The sequence below is a fragment of the Colletotrichum chrysophilum genome, assembly GCF_026319265.1.
Source record: "Colletotrichum chrysophilum strain AFK26 chromosome Unknown scaffold_37, whole genome shotgun sequence".
NCBI classification, from domain to species: Eukaryota; Fungi; Ascomycota; class Sordariomycetes; order Glomerellales; family Glomerellaceae; genus Colletotrichum; species Colletotrichum chrysophilum.
In genome coordinates, this window is record NW_026517324.1 from 51,646 (window position 1) to 77,629 (window position 25,984).

Genomic DNA, 25,984 nt, shown 5'->3' on the forward strand with positions numbered 1-25,984 from the left:
ACCAGGCCGACCTGTCAACGATGTGCATACACCAAGGAGAGTGCATGTACACGAGACCGGCAGACCTATCACAGAGAAGCCACCACAAAACATTGCAACTGATGCCCGGGGTGCCACAAATATTCGTCTTGCCATTCCATTTCGACTGGGGAACAAATGGGGATGGAGATGGAGATGGAGATGGAGATGGGATGGGAACGTGAGGGGAAATGGATGATGCAGTGGACGTAGAGCAGTACGTAGCGTGCGTGGTAAGGTTAACATTGCGGACAAGGTCAGGAAGCCCCCAAGCAGGGTTCCCACGGGATGCAATGTGAGGATGGGGGGAAGGACGGTGCCCAACAGGGAAAATTGCCTTGCTGAAGAGGGCAGTAGAAGGGTGCGAATACCCTAGGCGCGTAAATGGGGACCGGTGGAAGTAAGGTAGGCCTGAGTAAAAAGAGGAGACCGGGAGATCCGCACCAAGGGACGTGACCAGGTACAGCGCGGTACACATGAAAGTGAAGATGAGACGTACATCTGATACAACCAAAGATATCCCGAGATGCGCGTAGAGCTTGTCTCTCGTGTATGTAGCTGGTGTGTCTCTGAAGCACTCTTTTTCTGCCTTTCGCTTCTTTTTTTTTTCTGCTCGTGTTCTGGCAGATGGCGAAAAGTACGAGACAGGTACCGCAAATCAAGCGCCCAGCAACCAACAGCAGACACAGCCTGCGGAGAGCGTTGGGTTCGTCCGGCGTTGTTCGCGGCCGAGATGAAAGCCGATGGAGATCTCAAGCCCGCAACCTCAAGGGCAGCTAGAAAGAAAAAGTCGTTGGAATCAAAGTCCAATCAATCGTCAGTTTCGCCTCGGATACTTGGCCTCCCGGGGCGCATCTGCCAAATGACGATCTCTGATGCTGGTGTGGAGCGGCCGCAAATTATCCCCGACGGGAAGAAGGGCTGTCAAAAGATATTAGATGCGCCAGACGTCTTGTCTACTGTACCGCACCCGACTGCGTGCTTATTTCCCTCCTTCTTCTTGTGTCTGCTTCTGGTCACGATCAGCGAATGGAAGCCCAGTTGCAAATGGGATGCGGCACGCACTGACCCGCAACGCCAGAAAAATGAAAGACTCTGAAATCAATAGAGAGAAGCCAAGGATGAAATGGCGCCGTTTCTCTTCCAGGGTCTTGTTCTTCGAGTTTGAGTGAGCCTGTCTGTTTGGGTCTGTATCTGGTGCCCCCGCAAGAGTGCCTGCTTCTTCTTGTTTCTGTTTCGGTTTCCGCCTGGGGTTGATCTCGGAGCTTTCCCTGGCCTGCCTTGCCTTGCCTTGCCTTGCCTTCCCTGGTCTGTCTCGTTTGTTGGGCCCCCCGTCTTGTTAGGTTGGTTTTCTCTTGATGCGTCCTATCACTACCAATTGGTCAGCCCAACATGTTAATAGTGCAGGTGAGGCACTCGGCCCCGGTGGCGATCAGTGGGTTCATCCTCCCGCTGGAGAATAGCGCGGGTGCAACCTCGCTGGTGAATAAGAGCTTCGCTGGGTCAAGTCAATGATTTGACAATTCCATCGACGCAGATTGACATTGCAGAGCATCATCTGACTGACAGGCGATGGGGCAAAAGACGCAGGTGAGCCTCTGCATCTGCCTCTGTCTCTTTTGCCAGTCATCCAGCCAGCCAAAGCTTGATCGAGCGTACCCAAAATGCCTGTCCAGCCAAGACCCAAGCCGGCTTTCCTCTGCCTTGGGTGGACTGTTGACACTCGCGCACAATAGGCCACACCCCCTTGCAGCCAACAGGATGAGGCACACTGCTGCACCAGAGACGGGATGATCGACGGGAAGCAGCCAGGCGGCGACGCCTGTTGGACAGCCAGAATAAAGCTTGGCATCTTCCCGACCCGGGAAATTGAACAAGATCGAATCCCCGTCATTTCTGCCCGAGCAGGGCCCCCGGCGCAGCTGAACGGCCACAACGGCCTAGTCTCAATGACCCAGCTGCAGAGGATCCCACACTTGGGGGCCAGTCGTGGCGTCACCGAGGCAAGCAAGCCTCCTCAATGCCAGTGCATGGTGCGGATACCGAGGTCGCAATGCCGCTGACGCCGATGATGCTCAAGCTTGACCAACGGCGGTGTCGTTACGGGTCTCGCGCATGGCATGGCGGACTTGTTGCCACGGGCTGCCATGCTGCGTTGAGTGCATTTCTCAGGCCGGTCGACGACGATGCCCGCTGCCCCTCTTAATCACGACGCTTCTATTCTTTCAGGCGCAGCTGAACAGACACAGCACTTGGCCTGGCTCGCAGGGGGGAACGTGGAGGGTGTCCAGAAAGAGAGTTCAAGACTCACGGATTCGGCAAGGCTTGTGGTCCTCGCGCTGTCTCGTCCGGGAATAGACGGGTCTGTTCCTGTCTGCCGCTGCGTGTCAACTTCACTTTTATCCGTAGTGCCCGTGTCTCGCTGTCATGTCAGGCACGGACGTACTGTTCGTTTCTCTGCTCCTGTTGGATGAGATCTCTTGAGATGAAATCTAGTCGACTAACAATGTGGGTGCGCTGGCGTCGGCCGGTTCCTAGTGGATATCGGGGAGAGTCACCAAGAGTGAGACTGGTGTCTGAGGCAGATGCACGAGTATTTGAGTTGATGGGAATTGCTCGATGCAAGTGAATACTGATGCCTGCGTGAGGCGCGTACTGGGATATAATGAATGGGCCGATGACAGAAACCCAGGCGTGCCGGGGTGTTTGGCAGACGTCCGATACCAGTTAATGATGGGGTGGGAGGAAGAATCGATTCCAACAAGTGTTCAAAGATCTGATTTTCGATTGCTAGTCTCGGCGAAGAGATTTTAGTGCTCAGACGGCCAACGGATGGCTCAACGTCCACGATACCCGGGGAACGGTTGCAGTCTTATATTCGACGTAGACAGTTTGGAAGCGGCGAAAAGTACCCGGACTCGCCATGCTTAATCTGCTTAATATGGTGTTGATATGGGTGCTGTCTTCTCGGAAAGTTTGGTGTAGCCACTCACTGCGGTACAAGCGAGTACCAGTGTTTAGATGTCGCAGTGGAAGTACTTGTTAGTAGTTTAGCGAACGATCAGTTTTCCCGCGCGAGAAGACAACCCAGCAACACACTGCTTTCGTCTGGCCGGGTACTTCCACCGTTGTCTAATCTTTGTGTTCAGTGACGAGGGAGAAAGTACCGGAAAGCGACAGTTGAAAAGGCGGGGTGAGGCAGAAGACGAAGACAATGTAGCGTTGACTGGTAACGCATCTGTGTCTCCAGCGGCACGGGCAATTGGGCATTCCCCAGCATGCAAAGACAGAATTTGCGTGCGAGTGTACGTACAAGCATGTGTGGATAGCTGTGGCGGCAGGCTGGGTGGGACAAGATCCGAGATGCTCACGCAAATGGAGTTCCAGTTGACGGCGGTAAATGCTAGGATCACACCCTCTGAGGAGTGGAAGAAGTGTCATTGGAAGAATGACGAGATTGGCGGCGATGGCGGCACCTGATCTGTAGTAGGGCATGAAACCAGGTCCGAGGCATTCGGTGGTTCTCGTAAGTCAGGTATGGTGGTGATATGGTAGACGGACTGGTCAGGTAAGGAAAACGACCAAGCAGAACCGGCCACCGCTTAAGCCAACGGCAGAGGCCGGTTAGCGGATTTCACATGGTGAGGGAAGCCAAGGCAGCGAGTCCTTCAGCCCTAAGAGGAGAAGTCGCAATCGAAATGGACCATCTCGGTGTGTCTCGAGATAGCGCTAGGTGGCTGCTGCGTTCCTCGCGGGCCCAAACATGGTATTTGGGGCCGATGTCTGTGTGATGGAGCGAATGGATGAGGATGGGTCGTATCTTCATGCTGCCATGGCATATGCGTGGTAGGCTTGCTCTGATAGTGTATGAAGTATGTACTAGGTCAATCTGTATCGGGCAGGCTGTGAGTTTGGACTAAAATGACGAGTGCGAGGGTTGAAGGGAGAAGGCAGAGGGAGGGAGAGGGAGTGAGCAGAGCAGAGCAGAGCAGAGGCAGCCAATTGAGCGAGGGTGGTACTTGATGGCTGTAGGTAGCTTAAGGTAAGGTAGCTGGTATGTAAGGTAGGTAGCGAAGCCCAGGAGAGCGAGCGGGTGAGAAGCGGGTGGTGGTGTCCCCCACGCACGCCCAGATAAAGCCACCTCGGTTCTCCGTGTGTCTGTCCAAGTGGCCGGTCCAAGGCGGAGTGGATGTAATGTAATGGCTGAGTGCGTAAGGTAAGGCAAGCTTTGGTGTTGTGCACTCTGCCTTCCACTTTCTGCTTTCGTAGCAGACGTGATTTGTGATTTCGAGCGTCTGACCTCCCCTCTCCGTGAGGTCCAGGCGCAGAGGAGGCAGAGTGCGTAGGGGATTATTCGTAGATCGACGGCTAGCAGAGTGGTGCAGGGTCGGCCCTTGCCAGAGATCGGCCAGGTGGGCTGGGTACCCCAGGCGAGTTATTGGTGCCCAGACTTGCTAGTGGAAGACAGGGCGAGGCAGGGTGCGAGTGACAGGGCACCTGGAGGCAGCAGAGGTGCAGAAGGGATCGAATGGTGATGACAGGATTTCCGAGATGGAATAGGATGGTGATACGGCCGTGATGAGGAAGACGGACGCAATTGCGGGACTTCTTTTGGCGGTGACGAGGGTCAGGCGACCAGTGAGCAGCAAGCAGGGTGCAGCAGTCGACGGCGGTTCTCGTGGGTGTTGCGTTGTTGGCGTTGGCCCTGTAGGGTAATGCGAGGTAGTCGAGTCGAGAGTGGAATTTCTGTCTGCACCGCAGGTGAGGGGAAGATGGTCCATTGCAATGCAGCCATAGAGAGAGAGCCTTGGGACATGAGGAGGCGTAAGAGTGCAGAGTTGGTGGTGTGGTTGAGCATGTTGTGTGGCTTACCCAGGTTACGGTTTACCAGGCAGGCACAGGCACGATGGAGGAGGCAGGTGAGGTTCTGTGGCTCCTTCCTGGCAAGATCCCATCTTGCTTGCCGTCCTCGCCTTGCTTTGGCAGGTAAGGAAGGCACCCAGTGGCACCGCACCGCACCTTCCACGGCAGGCACGGGAAGGCTAAGGTCGGGTGAGGTGGGTACGTAGGTTGGTACCTGCCTTTCCGTGGCAGCGTGGGAAGAGCACGCACAGACATGAGCGCCATGAGCGCTATCAGAGACGGGACGGGGACGGGAGGCACGAGGTCGTCCAAATACAGTGGCAGCATGTGCTAGACATCAGACCAGTCTGAGCAAACATGGGCTCAGGATAGCCGCTGTGGGCGCGCTAATCAAGGCTCTGGCTGAGGTGCTATGGAGGCTGCTAACCTAGGTGAGGTAGGTGGTTAAGGTACTGACTGGGCTTGGTATGATCTGTAGACTGTGGATGGGGGGCCCTTCTCAGGAATGGAATGGAAGGTGCTCTCTGCTCTGCTCTGCACCTACCTTACCTCACTAGGTACCTAGGCCTAGGCAGGGGCGGTGTGGTGTGTGCCTGCCTGCCAGCAGTCGAGGAAGGAGGTGCCAGAGGGAAGGTACAGTATCCGTCCGTACCTTCCTCCCCTTGGCTTGCCTGGTCTTTCAGCCCTCTCAGCCCATCGCTCCCTCCCATGCACTCCCCATTCGCCGGCCTTAGGTTGTCGTCATCTTCTGTGAATCCCTTCATTTTTATTTTTATTTTTCATCTTCACTTTCTTATCCCACACCTTCAACGCTGCAGCCTGCCCGCGAGAAGCAACCGTATCCTTACACCGATCCCAGAGCACGCAGAGCCTTCACCGCGACTGACCGGCGACGGCCCATCAAACGTCTGGTCTATTTTCCCCCTCTTATGCTTTCTTTTTCCTTCATCGAGTCCCGTCCTGCAGGTCCCGGGCAGTAGGGCCCCCCCTGGCATTTCCGCCTCGACCATCACCACACAGCATGGCTTCGCCTCGGCCTCAACCATTCGAATCACTATCCATCCTCATCCTCCCAACCTGGTCCAGCGTCTTATGTCCGTCCAATGGCCATGGCACGCGCCTCTGCCACTCCCTCGACACTACCGTCATCTCTCGTCTTCCCGCACCCCGCCTGCGGACAGAGCCAGAGCGAGCTCGTGCTTTGCGCAAACACACCACCCACACACCCTCACCTGCACATGCACTACCACCACCACCACAGCACCTGCGCAAAAGAGCGGGCTCCATGTCGAGCACTGACAGGGAGGAAACTGCCCTCTGCAGTCCGCCGTTTCAATCCTTATTCACATTGCCTTTGCTACCGCCATCGCGCTTAAACTTGCACCCGTCGTGCCCTTGATCCCTGGATGGCCTCGACCCTCGCTACGAATAACCGTATTTCGTTTCGTCACCTCCAAGCCTCTCTCCGTCGCCCGTTGTCGTGAAGCATCCACCATGACGGAAACACCTCGAGCCTCACCGCATGCGTCTCTCCGGCACTTGATTCCACCACTGCTGATACCGACACTTTGTCGCTTCCATCTCCTTGAGGAAACGCCAGTCGGCCGACTGCCCAAAACCGCCAGCGCAATCACCCTCAACGCCAACCGCCAGCGACCTCCAAAAACAACACCCCCGGATACCGCACCGCACCCACCTCGGGTACGGCCGTATCACCCCGAGCACTAGCCACTGCCCACAACTCCTCGTCCACCTCCTGGCACAACCACCAGAAGTCGCCGCCAACCGCCGAATCGAGCTCGCCCCGTCCCTGGGCCCCGACGCCGTCCCAACACTCGTCCGTTCTCGTTCCCGTACCTCTTCCGCCTCACAAAGCCGCTTATCGCCTCTCCCGCTCTGACGTTGTCTGGATGGATGGATCCGGAGCCGAATTGATTGAGTTGAGACGTCTCCTCGCTTGTCTCTGTTTCCCGCCCGCCCTGTTGTCTGTCCTGGCCTGACATTCTACCATGGCCCCGGAAACCCTGGCCATCCCGGCAATCTCACCCGCCACAAGCCAAACCGTCGTCCTCTCTCGCTTCTTACCGTCTTACGACTGGAATCTTGGTACCACTTCGCCCAACTATACTTCTGCACAATCTCTCGTCCAACCAAAGGACAAGTTTTCTCTGCCGCCGCTGACCTTGCCTTCGGTTGCCTTTCCTTCCGTCTTGTTCGGGTCCAGCACCCCGACCTTTCCCTGTCATGCAACTGGCCCGTCCCTTTCTGCAGGTCATCCCGGCAGGGGGAAAAGGAAGAAAAGGGGGGAAGAAGCATTGTTGTAAAGCCGTCAGCAGTACCACACAGGTACTTCACCGATCGGTCTTTCCATCTCTCAAAGTTGACGGTTTCTGGGCCCGCATGTTGCAGATTCACTGTCGACTACGGAGTACCTTACGATCCGCACTCTCATGTTTTGCATCTGCGAGACATTCCTCCTCTGGCCCACCTCGTGGCGGGAAGCCCAAGCCCACGGGCTCAGGTCCCAAAAGGCCAATCACTCCAGCTAGCTTGGCAGCCCGTTACTACCACTAAGGAATCCAGGTCGCGCAGGCCCCTCACCCTACCTATGCCAACGTGCGTCTATCAGTCAGTCGCACAACCACGGCAACTGCAACGACGCCTTATCCCCAGAACTCTCTGCGCGAACGCAGTATCCTTCAAACTTGCCAATCAGTATTCGGTCATTGACGTCCCTTGTTGTGGCTTCGGTAATACCCTGACGTCGGCCAGCCGAAGACTTCGGTGCACGGCGTAAATCTGTTGGCTTCTTACAATGATATTGATACATCGGTTCCGAAGCAAGGGATCATAGCTTAGAAACGCGATTCCAGTCACGCTGGCGAAATGCAGCAATCGAACCGTCATTCCTTGCGGCATCGCCATTGTCAATCGAGCCTGCAGCCACCCATTACCCGCAATGGCCAAAGTGATTGACAGGATGAGAGCCGGTCTCACTTCTCAAGATCATGCACGAACATAGCATTTCACTAACAGATCTCGCGCTTTCCTACACGACCATAGGACCTGATTTCTCCGTTGCTACACTCTTCTCAACGTCTGTCACCCAACTCTGCTGTACAACCTCTTTGTCAGGTGCGGGAGTCTGCCATATTGCCGGTGATGCTTGGGGCAACTCGATTGGCTCGCCGTCCAGGGGTGTCGGCCAGCTGGGAACCTGGGGAAGGCCAGCTCACAGCCCCGGGTATCACAGAAATGTCGTCTGTGTTAGCCCATGTTCAGCTCAAGTCGAGCTCAGCTTGGACTGGCTTCGTGCCGCTGCAGAACGGCGTACAGCCTTCCCTAACGCGCGTCCGCATGTTCGTTGCTGTGGTGTCCTGGTCCTCGCTAATCTGTTCCATTTACGGGTCTTGTGGTCAGCACCGCAGCCACACCCATACCCTCGGGTTCCGGTCACCACTATGCACGGATTTCATCACAACAATCTGACATTGCCCTCACAGGGGAAGCACATCATCACAGTGACATTGCTTCAGTTCGGAATCGAGATTGCCACTCTGCCCCGATTAACGATAGGCAGAAGTTGCCAAATGTGACGCCTCGCTTGCATGCATCAGCTCGGGAGGGTCGCTTCCTCTGCAACGGGGCGTGTCATTGCCCATCACGCACGGAATCAGCGAAGCCGAAAACCAACTGACACTACGACGAGCATGCCGTCCATGCTTCTTGCCAAGTCGGTGCGGATTGCAATTTCGAAAACAATCCAAGGCGAGACCAACGTTTTCATGCGCATTCGCCAAAAGACGTTATACCGCTTGCGCCTTTGGCCGTTGTACAACAATAGCAGTAGGGCGTGACCAATCCATTTCTCTCCCGCGACCCAGCCCTCTGGATGTCTGGATGTCGTCCCCGTGGATCGAAGACAAGAGGCACAGCAAGACTTGTTTCAACTGTTTGCTCCCGGCCGCTGGGTTTGGGTGTGCCAACTCGGCTTGCTTGTGCCGGCGTCTGTCGACAAGATGCTCTGACCTGGGCTCCAGACAACTTTCGATGTGACTGGCTCGCAGCCAGCGTAAGAAGCTTGGATTGCGGGTGCATGGAGCACCCGATCCTGTGCGCTCCCGTTTGTTGGGTTTTGTTTCTCGAATCAACCAGCACAGCTGCTGCCAACAACGAGGCGCAAGCAACTGGAACTGGAACTGGACGTCCTACTCTGCTGGCAAAGCCCAGAATTCCGAACGCGCTTAGCATCATGATACCTACGTATGTGACAGAGGACAAGTTGATCGGGGGCTTTCAGAGTCAACCCCCGTTTTCTGACATCCCCAGGTTCAACATCCCCAGGTTCAGGTCTAACTTACCTAGTACCCCCAGTTTCGCCCGTCTGTATCGATTGGTCCTCTGTCACCAATATGGCAAACGTTAGTTGTCACACGATCTCATGACGACCAGAACGAGAGCCATGTCTCTGGTACAACATTTTGGCGTGGAAATGGCTTAGTTGCACAGGATGGCTCTGTGGCATCCTGCGAGTTGCCGTCGGCATACCTCATCTCGGTTTTTTCCACGATCCTGCAGCAAGGCGTGTGCGACCAATCAGTGACCAGAAGAAAGAAAAACAGCGGCTGCCGTAGGACTTCCAGAGGATCTGTGTGCCTCCGGCACCGTGCTGTGTCGTCTACGGTCTCGCAAGCCTGGGCGTGTGACACGACCGAATTTTTTGGACGGGGCATAGCCATGTCCAGAACACTGGACATGCTGGACTCGGCTTCTTCGTGTCCTGGCCAGTTGCCAAGAAGAAGCTTCCAAATAATTAACAGAGTGGGGCGGTTGTTGAAATAAGAAAAGAGGGCGTTTCGTGGCGCTAAATGGTGTCAGCTTGGTTGGTTGGCTTGTAAGAAGCTGGCATGGCGTGGAGATGCCCCCGGCCCATCATGTTTGATATTGAAATTCGGAAGAAAGAGGAAGTTCAGTCTTTGGCCTTTTCCACGACCAGGCTATGGCTAGAGCCACGGTCAACGCAATTCTTTCCGGGTTAACGCTCGGTCTATCCTGACATCAAGGATCACCTTCGTCACGAACCCACCGAGAGTCACCTGTTGACATGACCAGGGGAGGCCCCCACGGCTGGCTGCAGTACGAACATGGCAGGCCATAGTATGGTCGCGGACGCAGCGAGCCACCGTGCGACTGACGGCGATATCTTGAGCAACAGAGAATCAGCCTGCCGTGGTCCCAGATCTTTCAGGATCCCAGTCGCTTCTGGCTCTCGTACGGGGAAGCGGGCGAACGGGGTCACCAACCCAATGGCTTGGCTGGCCCGTGAAACTGCCGGTCACAATCTCGACTGCCCGTCTTCAGTCCCATTCCCAGCGGCTTCTTCTACAATTGGACCTGTCCAACTTATGAACTGTACCATTTGGTCTGTTTGATTCGCAACCACGTGGAAAAAGAGATGACGGATGACCTAAACTCAGCCCATCCACTCTGGATGCTTACGATACAGAGGCAACCTGACGTTTCGTTTCATTCTCCCTATCCTTGTGTGCTGCTCGCGCCTTGGGTACGTCTACTCGCTGCGGCTCGCAACCCTCCCATACCGCCGCATGTTTGTTTATGCCACGCTCGTCCTCGCGCTCTTTCGGACGAACGACACTGACGACGCGCCCCGTCGGAGCATCGTTCGGCGGCTTCTGGCCGGGGATAGCCAGCGATCAGTGATCGACCGCAAGCATAACCTTGCTGTCCCCGTCCGATCGACCTTGCACTGCGAAAACCAGGGTTCCGGGGAGAACATCTCCCACCGCACCGTCGCACTCGAGGTGGATGGGCACCAGACTTGGCGACCAGAGACTCTCCAGATTCCCGCCGAGGGCCCCCCCCCCCCATTTGGCATCCATGCATGCACCCGTACACCGACCAGAACGATGACAGAGAGCAGTGGAAAGCTGCATGATCTTGAGTGTGAATACTCATCAGATGATGCAAACTGCTCTAGCACACGGTGGTTGCTTGCTACACCCTCGTTCGCCCAGCTCTGTCAGTGTCGGCTTCCCGGTAGGAATAGCGAGCGAGCGTCATTGACAACCCGCGCAGCGGTCGCGGATCACCTATCCGCCTGAACAGTTCCAGCCCATGCTGTATCATCGGGCGATGATCTCACCAGAGCCGTGAGGCGTTGGATCCAGATAACTGGCAACCAACCAGGCGCCTCTCTCCTGCCTCGAAGCCCCCGAGAAGGAAGCAACGGGATGCAAATCGTGCTCTGTGCGAGTTTGGCTCAGCATTGCTTACTGGAGGCTATGTCACCAGACGAACGGCACGATCCACTTGAAGCTTCAATTCTTGACGCTTCCCACGACCACGTACCAATACAAGCCTGAAATTTGATGACAGGAGTTAATAATATCTGGGCTTCCTGCACGAACACCCAAGATTGGTGACCACAGCGGTGCTTCTGCAAAAAAGGATACGAGACTGACGACATCACTGCATGTCTGGCCACTCAATCCCAAACCGCACGACGTTGTCGCAGCTCACTAACATAAGGCCTTGCACTGCTGCGAAGCATACGAGGTGCCACTCCCTCCACCCTAGTCCTGTAATGATGTTCTCTTCCATCGTTCGAAGAATAGCTGGTCACCGTGGCTGATCACTTTTGGGGATGAGGGGGCGCTCTGCCACCCAATTTCTCGGCCAGACATGCCACCCCATGCAGGTCTCGATCAGAGTCAGTCTCGCTCGTCAAGATCCTCTATTGGCCCAACCCCTTCTCGTAGCCAAGCCCCGAGGGATTGGGGCGCCTGCCGTGCGCTCGCAGCGATCTAGCCCTGTTTCTTCTCTCACTCTCTCTCATCCTCTCCATGTTTTCCTTTTCCACGGATCCACCCGCAGATTGTCCTAGGCTGGAGGGAAGGGGGTCATCCCAGACATCCCTCGAGGCGTGATTCTCGTAATTACCAGGGAGGAGGGGCGTATCATGAGTCTGTGGCTGCAAGTCCCTCGGATAATCTACCGGGGTTGAGAATTTGCGTTGCTCTGGTGCTCCGAGAGACGCACTGAGAGCAGCGCACGAGAAGCACGAGGATGAAGCGATTTTGAGCACAGCAGCGTACAGGCAACAGAAGAACAATCAATCTTCTCGCGGCATTTCTGCACGAGGCGGGCGTCTTCTGGTCACATCTAATCAAGTTTGGCGAGATTCTGCATCCGTTTGGTCACAGGATTTGGCGATGATGCGCTTCCGCTACGTTATGGAGTGACACAAGGAGAATATTCGAAGCCACGGAACCTTTTCTAGCCGCCATCAACATGCTAAACTGCGACATGAACCTAGAAGTTTCTTCATCGAAACCATCCTACAGGATTAATCTATGTAGCTTGACGGCAACGACGATCGGACCCCCCGGTCTCTGCCTGATGTTGAACCGGCCCGCGTCTGTGGCTCAGACACTCGACCACCGATGGGGGCGGCCTCTTCCGGTCACAAACCTAGGTCCTTCTTCGCTCTCCTCCGGCCCCCGTAAACTTGGATGGGAACGGTTTCCGATTCAGGAGCACGATGGCCACGGTGGACGTTCAGGGGTGCTTGGGGATCGAGACACGACATGCTTGAATAGGCGAGCGCGGGTGCTCGGCATCAAGGGGCTTCGCTTCTGTCCCACGGCTCGTTGCTGAACGAGTCCTGGTCTCAATTATGACGACCTTCGGATTCTCGCTGGGTCCTGATGGCAGCAGAATCGTCTTGTCGGCTTTCTAAGGCCCAATGATAGGCAAGCGGTCGGTGGCTGAGTCGTCGGGCTGTGCCGATCGAGGCTGGCTTCCAGACTCGCCTCCATCTTCAGGCAGCCGAATGCTTCTTGAATTCTTCGGTCGAAGCGTTTTGAAAGTGTTCAGCCTCCTTTGAGGTGGATGAGACTTCTGTCTATGGTTCGTCTTGTCGGCCGTGGTTCTCAGCCAGTCCGTAGTGTCTGAGTGATGCTGTTTGCCCGAACCGCCCATGTCTTGATCGCTCGCCATGGTCTCTCTCTTTCTTGCTGTCGGAGTCCTATGCTGCCTTCCTGCAACTCGTGATTTTCGATATTGGACGCATGTTCAACGAGAGACCGTTGTGTACAGGGTTGAGAAACAGTCGTCTACGACTGTGGCATGAGCTGTAGCATGAGCGACTGTCCTTCTTCGCTATTGCCCCTTTACAGCTGATGGATTGATTAAAACAAGATGTCGGCTTTTTATGGCATAGTCTCTTCATCACTTTGATCTTTGATCTAAATACCTAATCAAGGTTTTCTCGTAGACCGGGTCGTCGTTTCCACGGTCGTCTCAACCGCGATCATGTATTAGCTTTCTTCGTTTGGCCAGGGTGAATGTCAACCATCTATGATGTTACTCGATATTCTCTCTATCGACCCTGTACAAGTCGCAACACTTTCCTCCGCAACGACTACTAAATCTGACAAACCCGATGCGAAGTTTCCATATCCGTTTACCTACCTATGGCTCATACGCGAACTCCTCAGAGCTCGTCTTTGATTGCTCTGTTTGTGCGGTCATGGCTCTTCGCCTTGAACCCATCCCCAGGCTGCGCGATCCTCCTGAGCCGGAAGACCTTCGCCGCGTGGCTAGGCACAGTGGCCTTCAACACCCCCTTCGGCTCAACATCGCCAATCTTCTTGCCAAACAACCTCGGGTCCTCCTTCTCCAGTCCGACAGCGTACGGAATCTCCGTGGCGTTATACCAGTTCGCATCCCTGAAGATCTTGACCCGAGCGTCGTCGCTCTCCGCGTCAAAGAGCGCCTGCGCCGTCTCCGTCGGCATGCGGTCCGCCCACAGATCGTGAACAGCCCACTTGTACTTAACCTGCGGCGCCGAGCCTCCAGGGCCATCAGCGACGAAGATCTCCGCAAGCGTCGACTCCATGTCAACCTCCGCGCCCGCGGCGTTGAGGAAGATGACGACCTGGTCGCCGTTCTCCAACCGTCCGCTCCAGACCTGCGCCTCCGCGACGCCGAACTCGTCCGGCACCAAGCCACCGCCGACATCCCTCCTGACTCGAAGAGCGCTACGGCCGTGGGGGTCCTGGCTGATGGCGATAATGGCGGGGTTGTTGACGATGCTGAGCGCCTCGGCGGGCATGTCGCGGAGGTCGTTGCCGAGCATCAGGGGCGACTTGAGCGCGGCCCAGAGCGCGAAGTGGGCCTTGTACTCCTCGTCCGTCATGCCGCCCTGCCCGACCTCGAGCATGTCGAGATCGTTCCAGCCGCCGGGGATGGACTTGTCTGCGAAGGCCGCGACGCGGTTGATGATGAACAGGACGGAGCAGTGGGTTCCAGGGGCAATGCAGAAGGGGTCCGCGGCGGTGTTGCAGCTGCAGAGGTCGTCGGGGCGAGTGAAGGAGTCGTAGATGTCGCCGGACATGCGCCAGGAGTTGGCGATGGACATTCCCCACTGATCAATTGTCAGCAGATTCCCGGATCAGCCGATATAACAAGAGATGAAGAGGACATTGTGGACGACGGGAATAACAGGGACCATGGGGGCATAGGAAGAAGCAATCAAGCAGACATACTGTGTGGACATAGTCTTCGCCCCAGTTGCACAGGTTGAGAGAAATGGGTCGGCCAGTCTCTTGCAAGGCATCGGACATCTTCTTGAATCTGTTGAAGGAGATTTCGGGCGTGCCCATCCGGCCCATATGGAAACAGTTGTCGTACTTGAGGAAGTCGACGCCCCAGGAGGCGAAGCTCTCAGCATCGTCCTTCTCGTGGTCCAGAGAGCCGGCTTGAAAAGGTCAATCAGGATGTCAGACGAATAGAGACATACTCATAAACTTACCAAATCTGGCGCAGGTCATCTCGCCAGCTGTGGAATACATGCCATATTTCATGCCATGCTTGTGGATATGATCGGATACGTGGTTAAGGCCATTGGGGAACTTTTCAAGGTTCGGCTGAAGCTTGCCATTGGCATCGCGGCCGTTCTCATCTTGCCAGCAGTCATCCAGAACGACGTGGTTGTATCCCAAGTCGCGCAGGCCAAGGCTCACGATGCGTTCCGACGTGCTTAGCAAGAGGTGCTCGGAGACGTCGCAGGCGAATGCGTTCCAGTTGTTCTGGTCGTGGTCAATCATCCAATCTCATAGACCTAGAGGCTGCCAAAGACTTACCCATCCCATTGGAGGTGTATCAGCCAGCCCATTCATGAGAGCGGCGACACGGCTAGCCGATGCCAAAACGGCCACGAAACCGAGCGATCTTGGTGTCATTTTGACAGTCGTGTGATCAGAGAGATAGCAATGGGTCTTGTTAGTCGCTCGGCTCGATGAAAGAGGCACAAAGTCGTTCGGGCTTCCGTTCTTATACCGAGCAGACGGTCAGCAAAGGTAGCATAGCAGATCCATTCAGCCCCGCCGTCGTGGCCTCCAACATCACGTTTCGCGGACTCCGACTTACATGATGCCGGCCGCCAAGAGAGGGGCACGGAGGGGCAACTGGCCGGTGAGGTCGTGTAAACGGAGCGTGTTGCCGACAGGGGGCGGAATACTCGTCGAGTTTCCCGCCGCCTTCTCCGCACTCCCAGTTTCCAACCAACCATCCCCCCGAGTCATTCGGATCCGCTGGTCAAACGGCCTGAGCACTGCATCTCGGGGGGAGGGCCTGGCAAATGATCGGAAGGAATACCTGCAACTGCTGCCAAGGAGGCACCCCGCTGCTATGCCGTGTGGTCACTGGCTCATGAGAATTTTTGCAACCCTTGCCGGCGTATTTCTCGGAAGATGAGTCCCTCACCTCACCCCAGGTAACGAATATGAACGGCTTCATGGCCGTGTGTGTGGCATGTGAGAGCGCAAGATCGAATAAGTCCACTATGTAGTACCCAAGAGCTCAGTCTCCGCCGACGGGCCAAGAGTCCAGAATCTGCTCCCCAACTTCACCACACAATCCACCCCCTCATCGGAGCCCCTCCATCGTCCACAGTGACTCCATCTCATCTCCATCCCCGCGCCGGATACTTCCGACGTCCTTTTCCTCCATTGGCTCCGCAAACTCAACCAGAAATCGGAGCATCCAACGGTCTAGGACGAAGCTCGTGTCGATGCTGGTCCGCGCCGTCTCGTGGAATGCTCGCAGGCGGCTGATGGCGTGGTCTGTCGTTGGCCAGTAGCATCGTAGTTGCAAAATGAGCTCAAAATTTCTCTCTAAACGCTGGCGAGCCACGCTTATGTCTGCCTCGTTGCCGCTAAACAACAGGGTGTGGATCTGAACCGTGGATGCGATGACCAGTACATGCGCCGTCATGGTATATCTAACGTCAGCGCCGGCTGTTGTTTGCGCGCGGTACACCATGTCGCACAGCCGGGCGGCATGGTCTTTGCATTTGTTTGCATACGAGTCTCGGCGCGCGACGGACGCGGATGCCGTAGGGTTGATGGCCGTTGTAGCAGCTGCGCCGTACAGAAATTGATAGTAAAGCAGCTGCCCAAAGTGATAGTATCCCAAGTACACCGCAGCAAAGGTCCGGCCGAGACCTCGTGCCGCGAACCAGGCAAAGTTCTCGGGTGTATCTCTCATATTGTCCGGGAGATCTGCAAGCCAGGCTTCCATACGAGAGCTCAAGGTCTCCACGCCCTGCTCCAGAGAGTCCCAGTTAGGGTTCTCGGCCACGCAACGCTGGTTAAAGTCATTAATGTCGAGCAAGATCCTATTCAGCCTCACCATCTGCGAGAGATGCTGCGAGCTCTGGTTCGACAAGGGTGCTGCAGGAACGCTGCGGCTCATCGATAGGAACGGCAGATCGTCCATCGGCAGGGGAATGTCGGATCTCGCCGGTAGCAACTTTGGCAGCTTGACTGCGGTGGATGACCACACGTCAATCATGCAGAGTGACCACCAAACTGGGGACCTGTCAGTTGGGCTTCTTGTGCCTTGCAGATGAACTTGGCATCGGAGGATTGTCTTACCCCTTATATTGATCTCGCGTTCCAAGAGGCTGGTTGCTGGTCGGTTGGGGAGGTCCAGTAGCTGTGCCATGCGACATGCTACGCCATAGTAGATGTTTTCCGTTTCCCCATCCCCATCGGCTGTTGCCGCGGCTCCCACCAGCACACAAAGTTGGATGGTTGTTAACGACACATCGCGAAGGTTGGTCAGCTTCTCAGCAGCTGTCAGATATACACGACCTCTGTCCCGCGGGTCAATGTCCGCGAAGGAGGGGTCGGTCGAGAATCTGGATTGTTATCAGATCTCTGCCCGTCTTCATTATCAATGAGTCTTGGCAACGCATGGGGAACGCACCTGGCAGACAAGGCACAGATGCCGTAAAGGAGTCCGTGAGGCACCCGGTCGGCGAGAGCATCCTCAATAAAGCTTGGCCGGTGAAAGAGGGAGTGGAACTGGTCATGGATGTAGTCAAAGTAGAGTCTCACCAGATCCAGCCGGACAGGCAGACTAGGCAGAGTGGCATGCGGCGTGGTCTCACATCGGGAGCACCAGCCACTGGCATGGGATCCGGGTGACGGACTTGTCTGTCCTTGGTGTTGGTGCTGCCGTTCCTGTTCTTCCTGATTTTTCTTGCGCTCATTCTCTCTTTGCTCGTAGTACCCGCCTTGAGGTGGTTTCTGGACGCATTTGATTCCCCTTTCGTGGCAGTAAATGCAGTCTTCGAGGCCCTCCCTGGAGTGGCATTTGCGCCGCCGGGCTCTGCAGGATCATGTCAGGCAACTCTTTAATTACAGCGCAGGGACGTCGTCCTTTGAAGAGGATGGGGCAACCGAATATGTACCGACATGCAGCACAAGCCGAAGGTTTCCGCATGCCGCGGAGGTTACCTCGGAGCAAAGGCCGCTGTGCTCGTCAAGCGGCGCGCAACGAGTGTTGGACAGATACAGACGGGGCGTTTGGTATTGACGGCAGTGAGAAAATGGCACCAAAAAACCACTGTCCCAGGGCTGCTCTATTTCACCACGCGTTGGTTACCCGGCCGAGTTCGAGTGACCAGGGCCCTCCCTGTCGGTATTCTACGCTTGATTGGGGCTAGCGGCGGAATACTGACGGTTTTCTCCCTCAACCCCGGCTCAGAACATTGAGTCGTGTCACCCACAATCGTCTGACGAATGATGGCACCTGGTTGCTTCCCCAAAAGTCTCGACCGACCATCGTCTCCAATCCGGAGAATTCCCCATGGGACCCTCCCATCAGCACCTCGATGTGCGGCTTTCGTCCTCAAAACGTGCGATGCCAACGCTGCCCCCATCATGGGTTCGTCTGGGTTCTCCGCACATCCTCGGCAATACCAGGAGATTGGATTGGGCTCTGGCCTGTTCAGATGGCAGCTGTTGTGTTGCGTTGCAGGGTGTGAACAGCCCCCGCGTTCTTGTCTATAAATGCGACGTCGCGCCCTCTCCAACTATTGTCACGATGTGGGAATAACCTCATTCTCGACGGCCCGGTTTCTTCGGCGATTCCTTACAATCTGATTCGACATGTCGCAAGACAAGGCCATTGGCGCCGATGCGGTGCCAGCCGCCAGCCACCACAATGATCATAACCAAGGCGAAGCCATCACGGCGATGCAGATCGAGCGTGGGATGAGCGTTCGAGACTCCCTTAGATTCTGGCCCAAGGCCGTGATGTTCTCGTTCATCATCTCTTTGGCCATCATCATGGAGGTACGCTGTCTCCCGTCCTGGAATACTCAGTCATAGAGAGGTACTAACAACACGCAAAGGGTTACGACACTAACTTGATGAGCAATTTTTACGTCTTTCCGGCTTTTGCGAACCGTTATGGAGACGAGATCAATTCCGAGGGTGAAATGATCGTCTCGTCCCGGTGGCAAACAATCATCAACAACGGTGTCCAAGTCGGCTCCATCCTTGGCCTCATCCTCAATGGCTTCATCACCGAGTGGCTTGGATACAAGAAGACCATGATCGTCTCTATGGTTGCGATGATTGGTGCCGTCTTCATTCCATTCTTCTCTAATGGTCTCCCGATGTTTCTTGCTGGTGCTCTTATTCAGGGTATACCATGGGGCATCTTCCAGACCTTGGCTGTCACCTATGCTGCCGATATCTGCCCTATGGCACTCAGAGGCTACATGACGTCCTGGGTGTAAGTCTTTTTTCCCATCACAGATGACGCGCATGTTAACTAATGGGCGCAGTAACATGTGCTGGGTCATCGGAGGACTCATCAGCAGCGGCATGCTTCGTGGTCTGTTGCAGATTGATAATCAGTGGGGTTATCGCATTCGTAAGTGGTAAAAGAACTGACAATCGACCGCTTCGCTGACTTTCATACAGCCTTTGCGATTCAATGGGTATGGCCTATCCCCATCATCATCGGCACCTTGTTCGCTCCGGAGAGCCCTTGGTGGCTCGTTCGCCAGAACCGCATGGAGGAGGCAAGAGAAGCGGTCCGCAGCTTGACATCTCCTCACAGTGGCGTCCACTTTGATCTCGATGCCCACATGGAGATGATGCGACTTACCAACCAGTTTGAGATTGAGGTCAGCTCCGGAACTCACTACTGGGACTGCTTCCGTGGCATCGACCTCCGCCGCACCGAGATTGCGTGCATGGTCTGGCTAACCCAGTCCTTCTGCGGAGTCCCTTTCATGGGATATGGTGTGCAGTTCATGACGAGCGCCGGTCTCAGCAAAGAAAGCGGATTCTCAATGGGCTTGGTGCAGAACTGCATCGGTCTCATCGGATGCATCATCGCATGGTACATCATGACCCACATCGGCAGACGCACCCTTTACTTGGCGGGCTTGTCGTCCATGGTTATCATTCTCATTGTCATCGGAGGACTCGGCATCGGCGCCGAATCGAACGCAAAGTCTTGGGGTGTAGGAGCTCTCATCGTCGTGATGCTCTTCCTCTTCCAGCTCAGCGTCGGTCCATCTTGCTACACCCTCGTGGCTGAGATGCCATCCACTCGGCTGCGTGTCAAGACTGTCGCACTCGCCCGTGCCTTCTACAACTCGGGTGGCTTCATCGTCAACGCCATTCAGCCTAAGATTATCGGAACAAACGACTGGAATTGGGGCGCCAAGGGTGGTTTCTTTTGGGCTGGTATTGCGGCCCTGTTCCTCGCGTGGACGTTCTTCAGACTGCCGGAGCCGTTTGGTCTCACGTACTCGGAGATTGACTTGCTTTTCGAGCATCGGGTAAGCGCTCGTCACTTCTCGCAAGAGGCAGCCGATGCTTTAAGACCGCAGTTGGAGGAGGTTGCCAACCGTCAAGAGAAGATTGCTGCCGTGGTTAGCCACCACGAGCACGAAGTTTAGGCACCGTGTTTTGTGTAAGCCCGGACCTCATGCCCGCAATGCCACTACCATTTGCAGAGCCGAGTGCTATATATTACATGTCTATCTACAATCTTTAACGAGTCCCCTCGGCATATTTTGAAAAATGTTCCGCAAAGGTACAGGTTGACTCATGTGCCGATGCCGAAAGTGGTTAACCGGAGCGCTCCCCAACATCGTGTCATTGCATGACGGCTGAATGGGTGGATGGCTGAACTGATGGTACCACTGATTTTGCCATTGATACGTGCCGAAAATGATGTATTGCATTGGTCTCCGCAGGAAATACCGGCCGCATAGGCCAAAGAATTATCCCAAAAACACTAGGTTGGTCAAAGAGAACAGACAACATGAACGCCCAAGCTCTTGGGATGTAAATGCAAGAGTCGTCCGACCTCACTTTTTTCCTAACTAGGATCGCGGCAACGAGTTTAATCCCTCGTAATTCCTGCACCGGTAAGGTTAAAAGCCGACAGGAATCTTTGTGCAAGTCGTTTTCTCGTTGAATTTGGTGGATTCTCACTCGAGTTCTTCTCAATATTCCTGCCGCCATCATGATCGCCAACTATTTCACGTTGTATGCGATCTCAGCATCTGCAATTATCTCTGTCGGAAGCGCCCTTACTCAGGTCGAGAATGTTGTCAATGTCCCTGAAGGATGGGTTTCCCAGGGTAGACCCGAACAATCGGATAGGATCACCCTTTCCGTTGCCCTTAAGCAGCCCAAGCTCGACGAATTGAAATCTCGCCTCAAGGCTATCAGCAACCCAACTAGCAAGGACTACGCAAAACGTCTCTCTCAAGAATCCGTAGAGAATTACCGTGCCGCCAGCCGAGAGGATGTGGATGTCGTACGTTCGTGGCTTACGGCTCAGGATATCGTCGACTTAGAAGTATCCCGGAGTTGGATCAATTTCAATACGACGGTTGCAAACGGCGAGAAGCTTCTTAATACGGAGTTCAACCAATACAGCTTCAATGGCGGGGCTCCAGTTATTAGAGCTCTCTCTTACTCAGTTCCAGAGAACATCTCCTCGGCCATCGACTTTGTTCACCCTGTTACCAACTTCATGGCCACCTCCCGCCAGCCACTGCAGCTGGATCCGCTCGCCGACAAACCAAAAATACCTCCCGGTAAATCAAAGAGCCCCTGCAACGACGGCACTGACCCGATCTGTATCAAATTCCTTTACAAGATCAATTATACAGCCCCCATCGGGAACTCGCCTGTCAAGTTCGGCATTGCGGGTTTCCTAGAGGAGTACATCAACAAAGAAGACACCACGACGTTTATAAAGCGTTTCGCACCCGAGATTCTGGAGACGGGCTACGAATTCAGCGTCGAGCTCATCAACGGCGGCGAGAACCGGCAAAGCGCGAATGTCGCCGGCTCGGAAGCTGCACTTGATGTCCAATACGCAATGGCTTTGGGTTATCCTGCCAATGTTGTGTACTATTCCACAGGAGGCCGCGGAACAAAATTAGACAAGGATGGAAAGCCGGATGACTCTCAAAAGTCAGACAACGAGCCTTACCTAGAGTTTCTGGAGTATCTTCTCGCCCGACCAGACGACACCTTGCCCCATGTCATATCAATATCTTACGCCGATGATGAGCTGAGTGTCCCACAGCCGTACGCCATCAGGACGTGCGACATGTTCGCTTCTCTCGCAGCGCGAGGCGTATCTGTCCTTGCCGCTAGCGGAGATGGCGGTGCACGGGGTACGGGAGGCCTCAAGTGCTACAGCAACGACGGCAAGATGACCGAGATGACTTTGCCAACCTTTCCAGCTTCGTGTCCGTACGTTACTGCGATCGGGGCTACGACAAACTCTGGGCCGCCCGTCAATGGAGCTAAGTTCAGTACTGGTGGCTTCAGCAACTATTTTGAAAGGCCGGAATGGCAAGATGGTGTGGTGAAGAAGTACAACAAGGCCCTCAATGGCACTCTCGACGGTCGTTACAATACCTCCGGTCGTGCTTTCCCCGACATCAGCGCCATCGGTTCCGGTTTTGTCATTCAACGAGCCGGCAAAGAGAGCAACGTTCTTGGAACCAGTGCCAGTTGTCCTGTCGTTGCAGCCATGATAGCTCTGGTCAATGACGGACGTCTACGAGCGGGAAAAGGCTCAGTTGGCTGGTTGAATCCAATACTCTACTCTAAAAAGATGCGTGCCGTACTCCAAGATGTTGTTGAGGGAGAAAGCCAGTCTTGCGCTTGGAACGGAGACGCGCCTGGAGGGTGGCCTGCGAAGCCGGGTTTCGATACCATCACCGGGCTTGGTGTGCCCAACGATTTTGAGAAGTTCTTCAAAGTGTTTATGGACTTGGACTAATTCCAATTCTGGTAATGGGCTAGTCCAGAGACACTGCACACTCATAGGCTGGCTATTTCTAGCTTGTTATTCAATAATCGAGATTATTTTTATGAGATCGCCTAATTTTCCTGTGTCTGCGCGGCTATATTTCCTGTATACTTGACAATTACTATCGAAAGCGATGGTAGCGACAGCGACGAGGAGGACAAGGACGAGGACAAGGACGAGGACGAGGACGAGGACGACGATAACGACGATAACAATAGAAGCGACGAGGACGACGATATCGACGGTGGTGGAGTAATTAGAGTATAGCCACAGAAAAGTAGTCGCTCTACCACAGGAAAAATAGGCGGTCTCATTTTTATTGCCTGAGCCTATTATGAACCAGGAGAAACCTCTATGCGGTCAGAGACGTGATGCAATGGGTTTCGCTCTTACTCGATTACTTTACGGAGCCAGGCTGATGCATCCGTCGGCGCTGTCCTCGAGGAAGATACCGCTAAAGATGACTCCCTCGTTAATGCCGGAGGGCTGGAAGCCGTTCTTGGTGATGTCCCCGGTGCCTCCCACGGGCTTCTTGAGAAGACCAAAGTGGTACTGGCCCTGTCCACTAACGTCGTTCTTAACTGCATCACCCTGGGCCTTGAGGGGATCCTTGCCAGTCGAGTAGAAGACCTTGCTCGTGCTATCCTTATGTTAGTGATGTGACTGTCGAAAGCATGTGGCAGTACTCACTTGGCCCCAAAATCCAATGTAACGGCAAAGTTGTGCGTCACACCCTCAGTGAAGGGGGTGCTGAACAAGACAGGAGGCGAAGGTTTCGTGTTGACATTGCCGAAGAGTTGGAGCGTGTCCGGGTTGGCGTTACTTCCGCCGAGAATAGTGCCAGTCTTGAGAACCATCTGGTTCGTGCTGAAGTCGTTACTCTCTAGGAAAGCCATCTGGTACTCGTGGGAGACATTGAGGGGCCGTTGAGCATCTTTTGCGATGCTGAAGTGGAGGGTCTTCACGCCTGTGGTAGACGGGTCCGTGCCGGAGTTGCTGGACGGGATGAGTTCGGCGCGGCGGAAACCGGTCTGGTTGTTAAAGATCGACTTGTCACTAAGGCCTGTTAGTCCAACTGCAGTTTGGAGTATCACAGCCGATTGACAGTACCTGATGGTGACTTCGACGGGCACGCTCTTCGTGCCGTCAAAAGGAGAGCCGGCCTGCTTGGGCAGTTGGAGAACTTGGCTGAAGGCTAAGCCCTTGCCAAAGACGTTTTGAGGATTGAAGAAGTTGTTCTTGGCATCGAGAGACTTGAGTGCGGTCCCGGACGGGATGCGTCCATCGAATTGGATCTTGCACTTTTGGGCAGCTGCTGTCGAAGCAAGCCAGAGAAGAGTGAATGACTGAATGCACACCATGATGAAGTTGGACCTGCCGGATGGGACAATGAGTGAAAGTGGTGCGAAGTTAGAAAAGAAAGACGCTCAGGTGAGATATTGGACAAGAATTGATAGGATGGGAGAAGAGATAGCAGTTGACAGGGTCGGAAGCATCGTGGCATTTGTAGACATCCTGATTATTGGGTTGACAGCAAACCCTGGCCGGCGAGTTCATATGATGCACCGATTAATGTCGAATCATGCGCTCTTGGCACTTGTTTGGTATGGTTCATCGAGTGTTGACTTTCGGAACCAGACGAATAGGGCGCTGCAAGGTAGCATTGGACCGGCGAAAAAAAGGATACAGAGACTAAAATGAGCGGCGAGCTGAGGAAGGTTTTCTCCATGTCGGGGTTTCGTGGGGTGAGGAAACCGGAGATGCGGTTGACACGAGTCCGGCTAGCCAACCGGCGGTGGCAGAGGAAGACCGTCAGAACTGTCACAAGGGAGTGGGGGCAAGACGATCAAACAGCATCGTCTCAGGGACCGAACTGTGGTCTCGCCCGAAGATGCCGCGAAGCACGGAAAGATCAGATGGACCATGCCGACGGGCGGGTGCAAGTGATGCCACGTTGGGACCAGCTGGGAATCCTTGCAGCGGCGGTTGTTTGCCTGTGATGCAGCCGTCTCGAGTGGTAACTTGTATCGTGTGTTCAGCCCAGCTTGAGATTGAGGCTCTGGACCTGACTCATTTTCCCGGAATTAGCTTCTAGAAGGTGCGTGGAGACTGGAAATATCCCGATGCCAAGCCGTCGGGTCTGTTGCGATAATAATCTGCGGCGTACGGAGGCATCCAATGCGCTTCGTCAATGACAGCAGCATCGCGTCTCTGGATGGTGATTGTCTTTCTCATGAGGAGTGTCGGACCCGCCCGCCCAAAGCAAGACTGATGGTATGGCGAAGTTGACAGCCACCTGTTGATAACTCAATCGTCCTCGCCATTTTCCCATCCTCTTCTCACGACCTCGTTCTGTGGCACCTGTCATCGGGAGAGGTCAAGTATGACTGCAAAGACCCAAGTCCCGCCCGGTGCTCCCCATTAGCTTGGCATGGCATTGAGAAGACTCTCTTTGAGCACTGGACAGGTGTTGTTTGCCCCGCAAGAAGATATGGAGACGTGAGCGAGAAACATTCATATCTTGGCTTGGTCGGGAGTCTCAAACCGAGGTGCCCAGGTACCTTGAGTATGAGTACGGGAAGCAGTGTGTGTTTTGAGAGAGCCCGCCTACCTTAAGGTCTTGTTTGTGATGCATCCCCACTTTCCGTGTTTCTTTATCGGGCTCTTATCGTTGCCTATCTTATCGATAGTCGATGGAGCTTCGGTGATCTCACTTAGCGATCTGCGCTAAGCAGTTGGCGTCTGTCCGGCCGCCGTTCGTTCGTTCAGTGAACCGAATCACTGAAATGGAAAGTGGAGAGGTCCCTTCGGCCAGTCGCGGTTGCAAAACAACATCCGATTCAGCAAGATCCTCGAACGAACGTGAACGTACCTTCCAACCTTCCGTCAATAACGCCAAATCACCACCCAGTCTCGCGCCTCCGTCTTTTGTGTGTCCTTTTTCGCCATCGAATTTACATGATTCCCCTCCTTTCGAGATCCGGAATTGGGCAGCACGCTACCTGGAGCTTACCCCGTTAAGCTTTAAAGCTTTGGTCTTCCCGAGCCCGTTCTGAGACGCGTCTGTTCATTCGAGGTCAAGCTTGGGCCTGGAACTTCCCTTTCGCCTCACCATACCACCACCTCTCTCACCTACCTCTCGCCTCCAACACCTCTCCAAACCCGCGATACCCGCCTCTTGACGGACTGCATTTCAACCTGCACTTCGAACCGGTAGCGACATCAATCGACCTAGGAGCCTCGCGACCGATTTCAACCCGTCGCGAAATTCATCCACTAGCTCCTCGTCGCGAACCCCGGTCAACTGTCAGTTCCCGCTCTGTCCACCGCGTCGGTACCGCAACCATCCACAATTCTTCCGCAGTCGCGTCGCAAAACGCTCGTTCAAGGCAGCTACGAAGTCTTTTCTTCTCGGTCGGCTTTCTTC

The 25,984-nt window shown here is 54.8% G+C and overlaps 5 protein-coding genes across 5 annotated transcripts; 2 read left to right on the forward strand and 3 right to left on the reverse strand.

Annotated features, from left to right (window-relative positions):
* Window positions 1-13,396: 13,396 nt before the first annotated feature.
* COL26b_005442 (uncharacterized protein) lies at window positions 13,397-15,146 on the reverse strand (the record flags this gene model as incomplete). Its single annotated transcript, XM_053178289.1, has 4 exons — window positions 13,397-14,329; window positions 14,451-14,662; window positions 14,717-14,993; window positions 15,048-15,146. The coding sequence occupies 4 exons, from the start codon at window positions 15,144-15,146 to the stop codon at window positions 13,397-13,399; spliced, it is 1,521 nt and encodes a 506-aa protein (XP_053037691.1).
* Window positions 15,147-15,831: 685 nt separating this feature from the next.
* On the reverse strand, window positions 15,832-16,758 carry COL26b_005443 (uncharacterized protein; the record flags this gene model as incomplete). Its single annotated transcript, XM_053178290.1, has 1 exon — window positions 15,832-16,758. The coding sequence occupies one exon, from the start codon at window positions 16,756-16,758 to the stop codon at window positions 15,832-15,834; it is 927 nt and encodes a 308-aa protein (XP_053037692.1).
* A 1,604-nt stretch (window positions 16,759-18,362) lies between these two features.
* COL26b_005444 (uncharacterized protein) lies at window positions 18,363-20,173 on the forward strand (the record flags this gene model as incomplete). The annotated part of the gene is made up of 4 exons (XM_053178291.1): window positions 18,363-18,548; window positions 18,608-18,993; window positions 19,046-19,134; window positions 19,185-20,173. 4 exons carry the CDS (start codon window positions 18,363-18,365, stop codon window positions 20,171-20,173), a joined length of 1,650 nt encoding a protein of 549 aa, XP_053037693.1.
* A 572-nt stretch (window positions 20,174-20,745) lies between these two features.
* COL26b_005445 (uncharacterized protein) lies at window positions 20,746-22,824 on the forward strand (the record flags this gene model as incomplete). The annotated part of the gene is made up of 2 exons (XM_053178292.1): window positions 20,746-22,508; window positions 22,689-22,824. The coding sequence occupies 2 exons, from the start codon at window positions 20,746-20,748 to the stop codon at window positions 22,822-22,824; spliced, it is 1,899 nt and encodes a 632-aa protein (XP_053037694.1).
* Window positions 22,825-22,959: 135 nt separating this feature from the next.
* Window positions 22,960-23,918, reverse strand: COL26b_005446 (uncharacterized protein; the record flags this gene model as incomplete). The annotated part of the gene is made up of 3 exons (XM_053178293.1): window positions 22,960-23,197; window positions 23,248-23,613; window positions 23,668-23,918. The coding sequence occupies 3 exons, from the start codon at window positions 23,916-23,918 to the stop codon at window positions 22,960-22,962; spliced, it is 855 nt and encodes a 284-aa protein (XP_053037695.1).
* Between the last annotated feature and the right edge of the window lie 2,066 nt (window positions 23,919-25,984).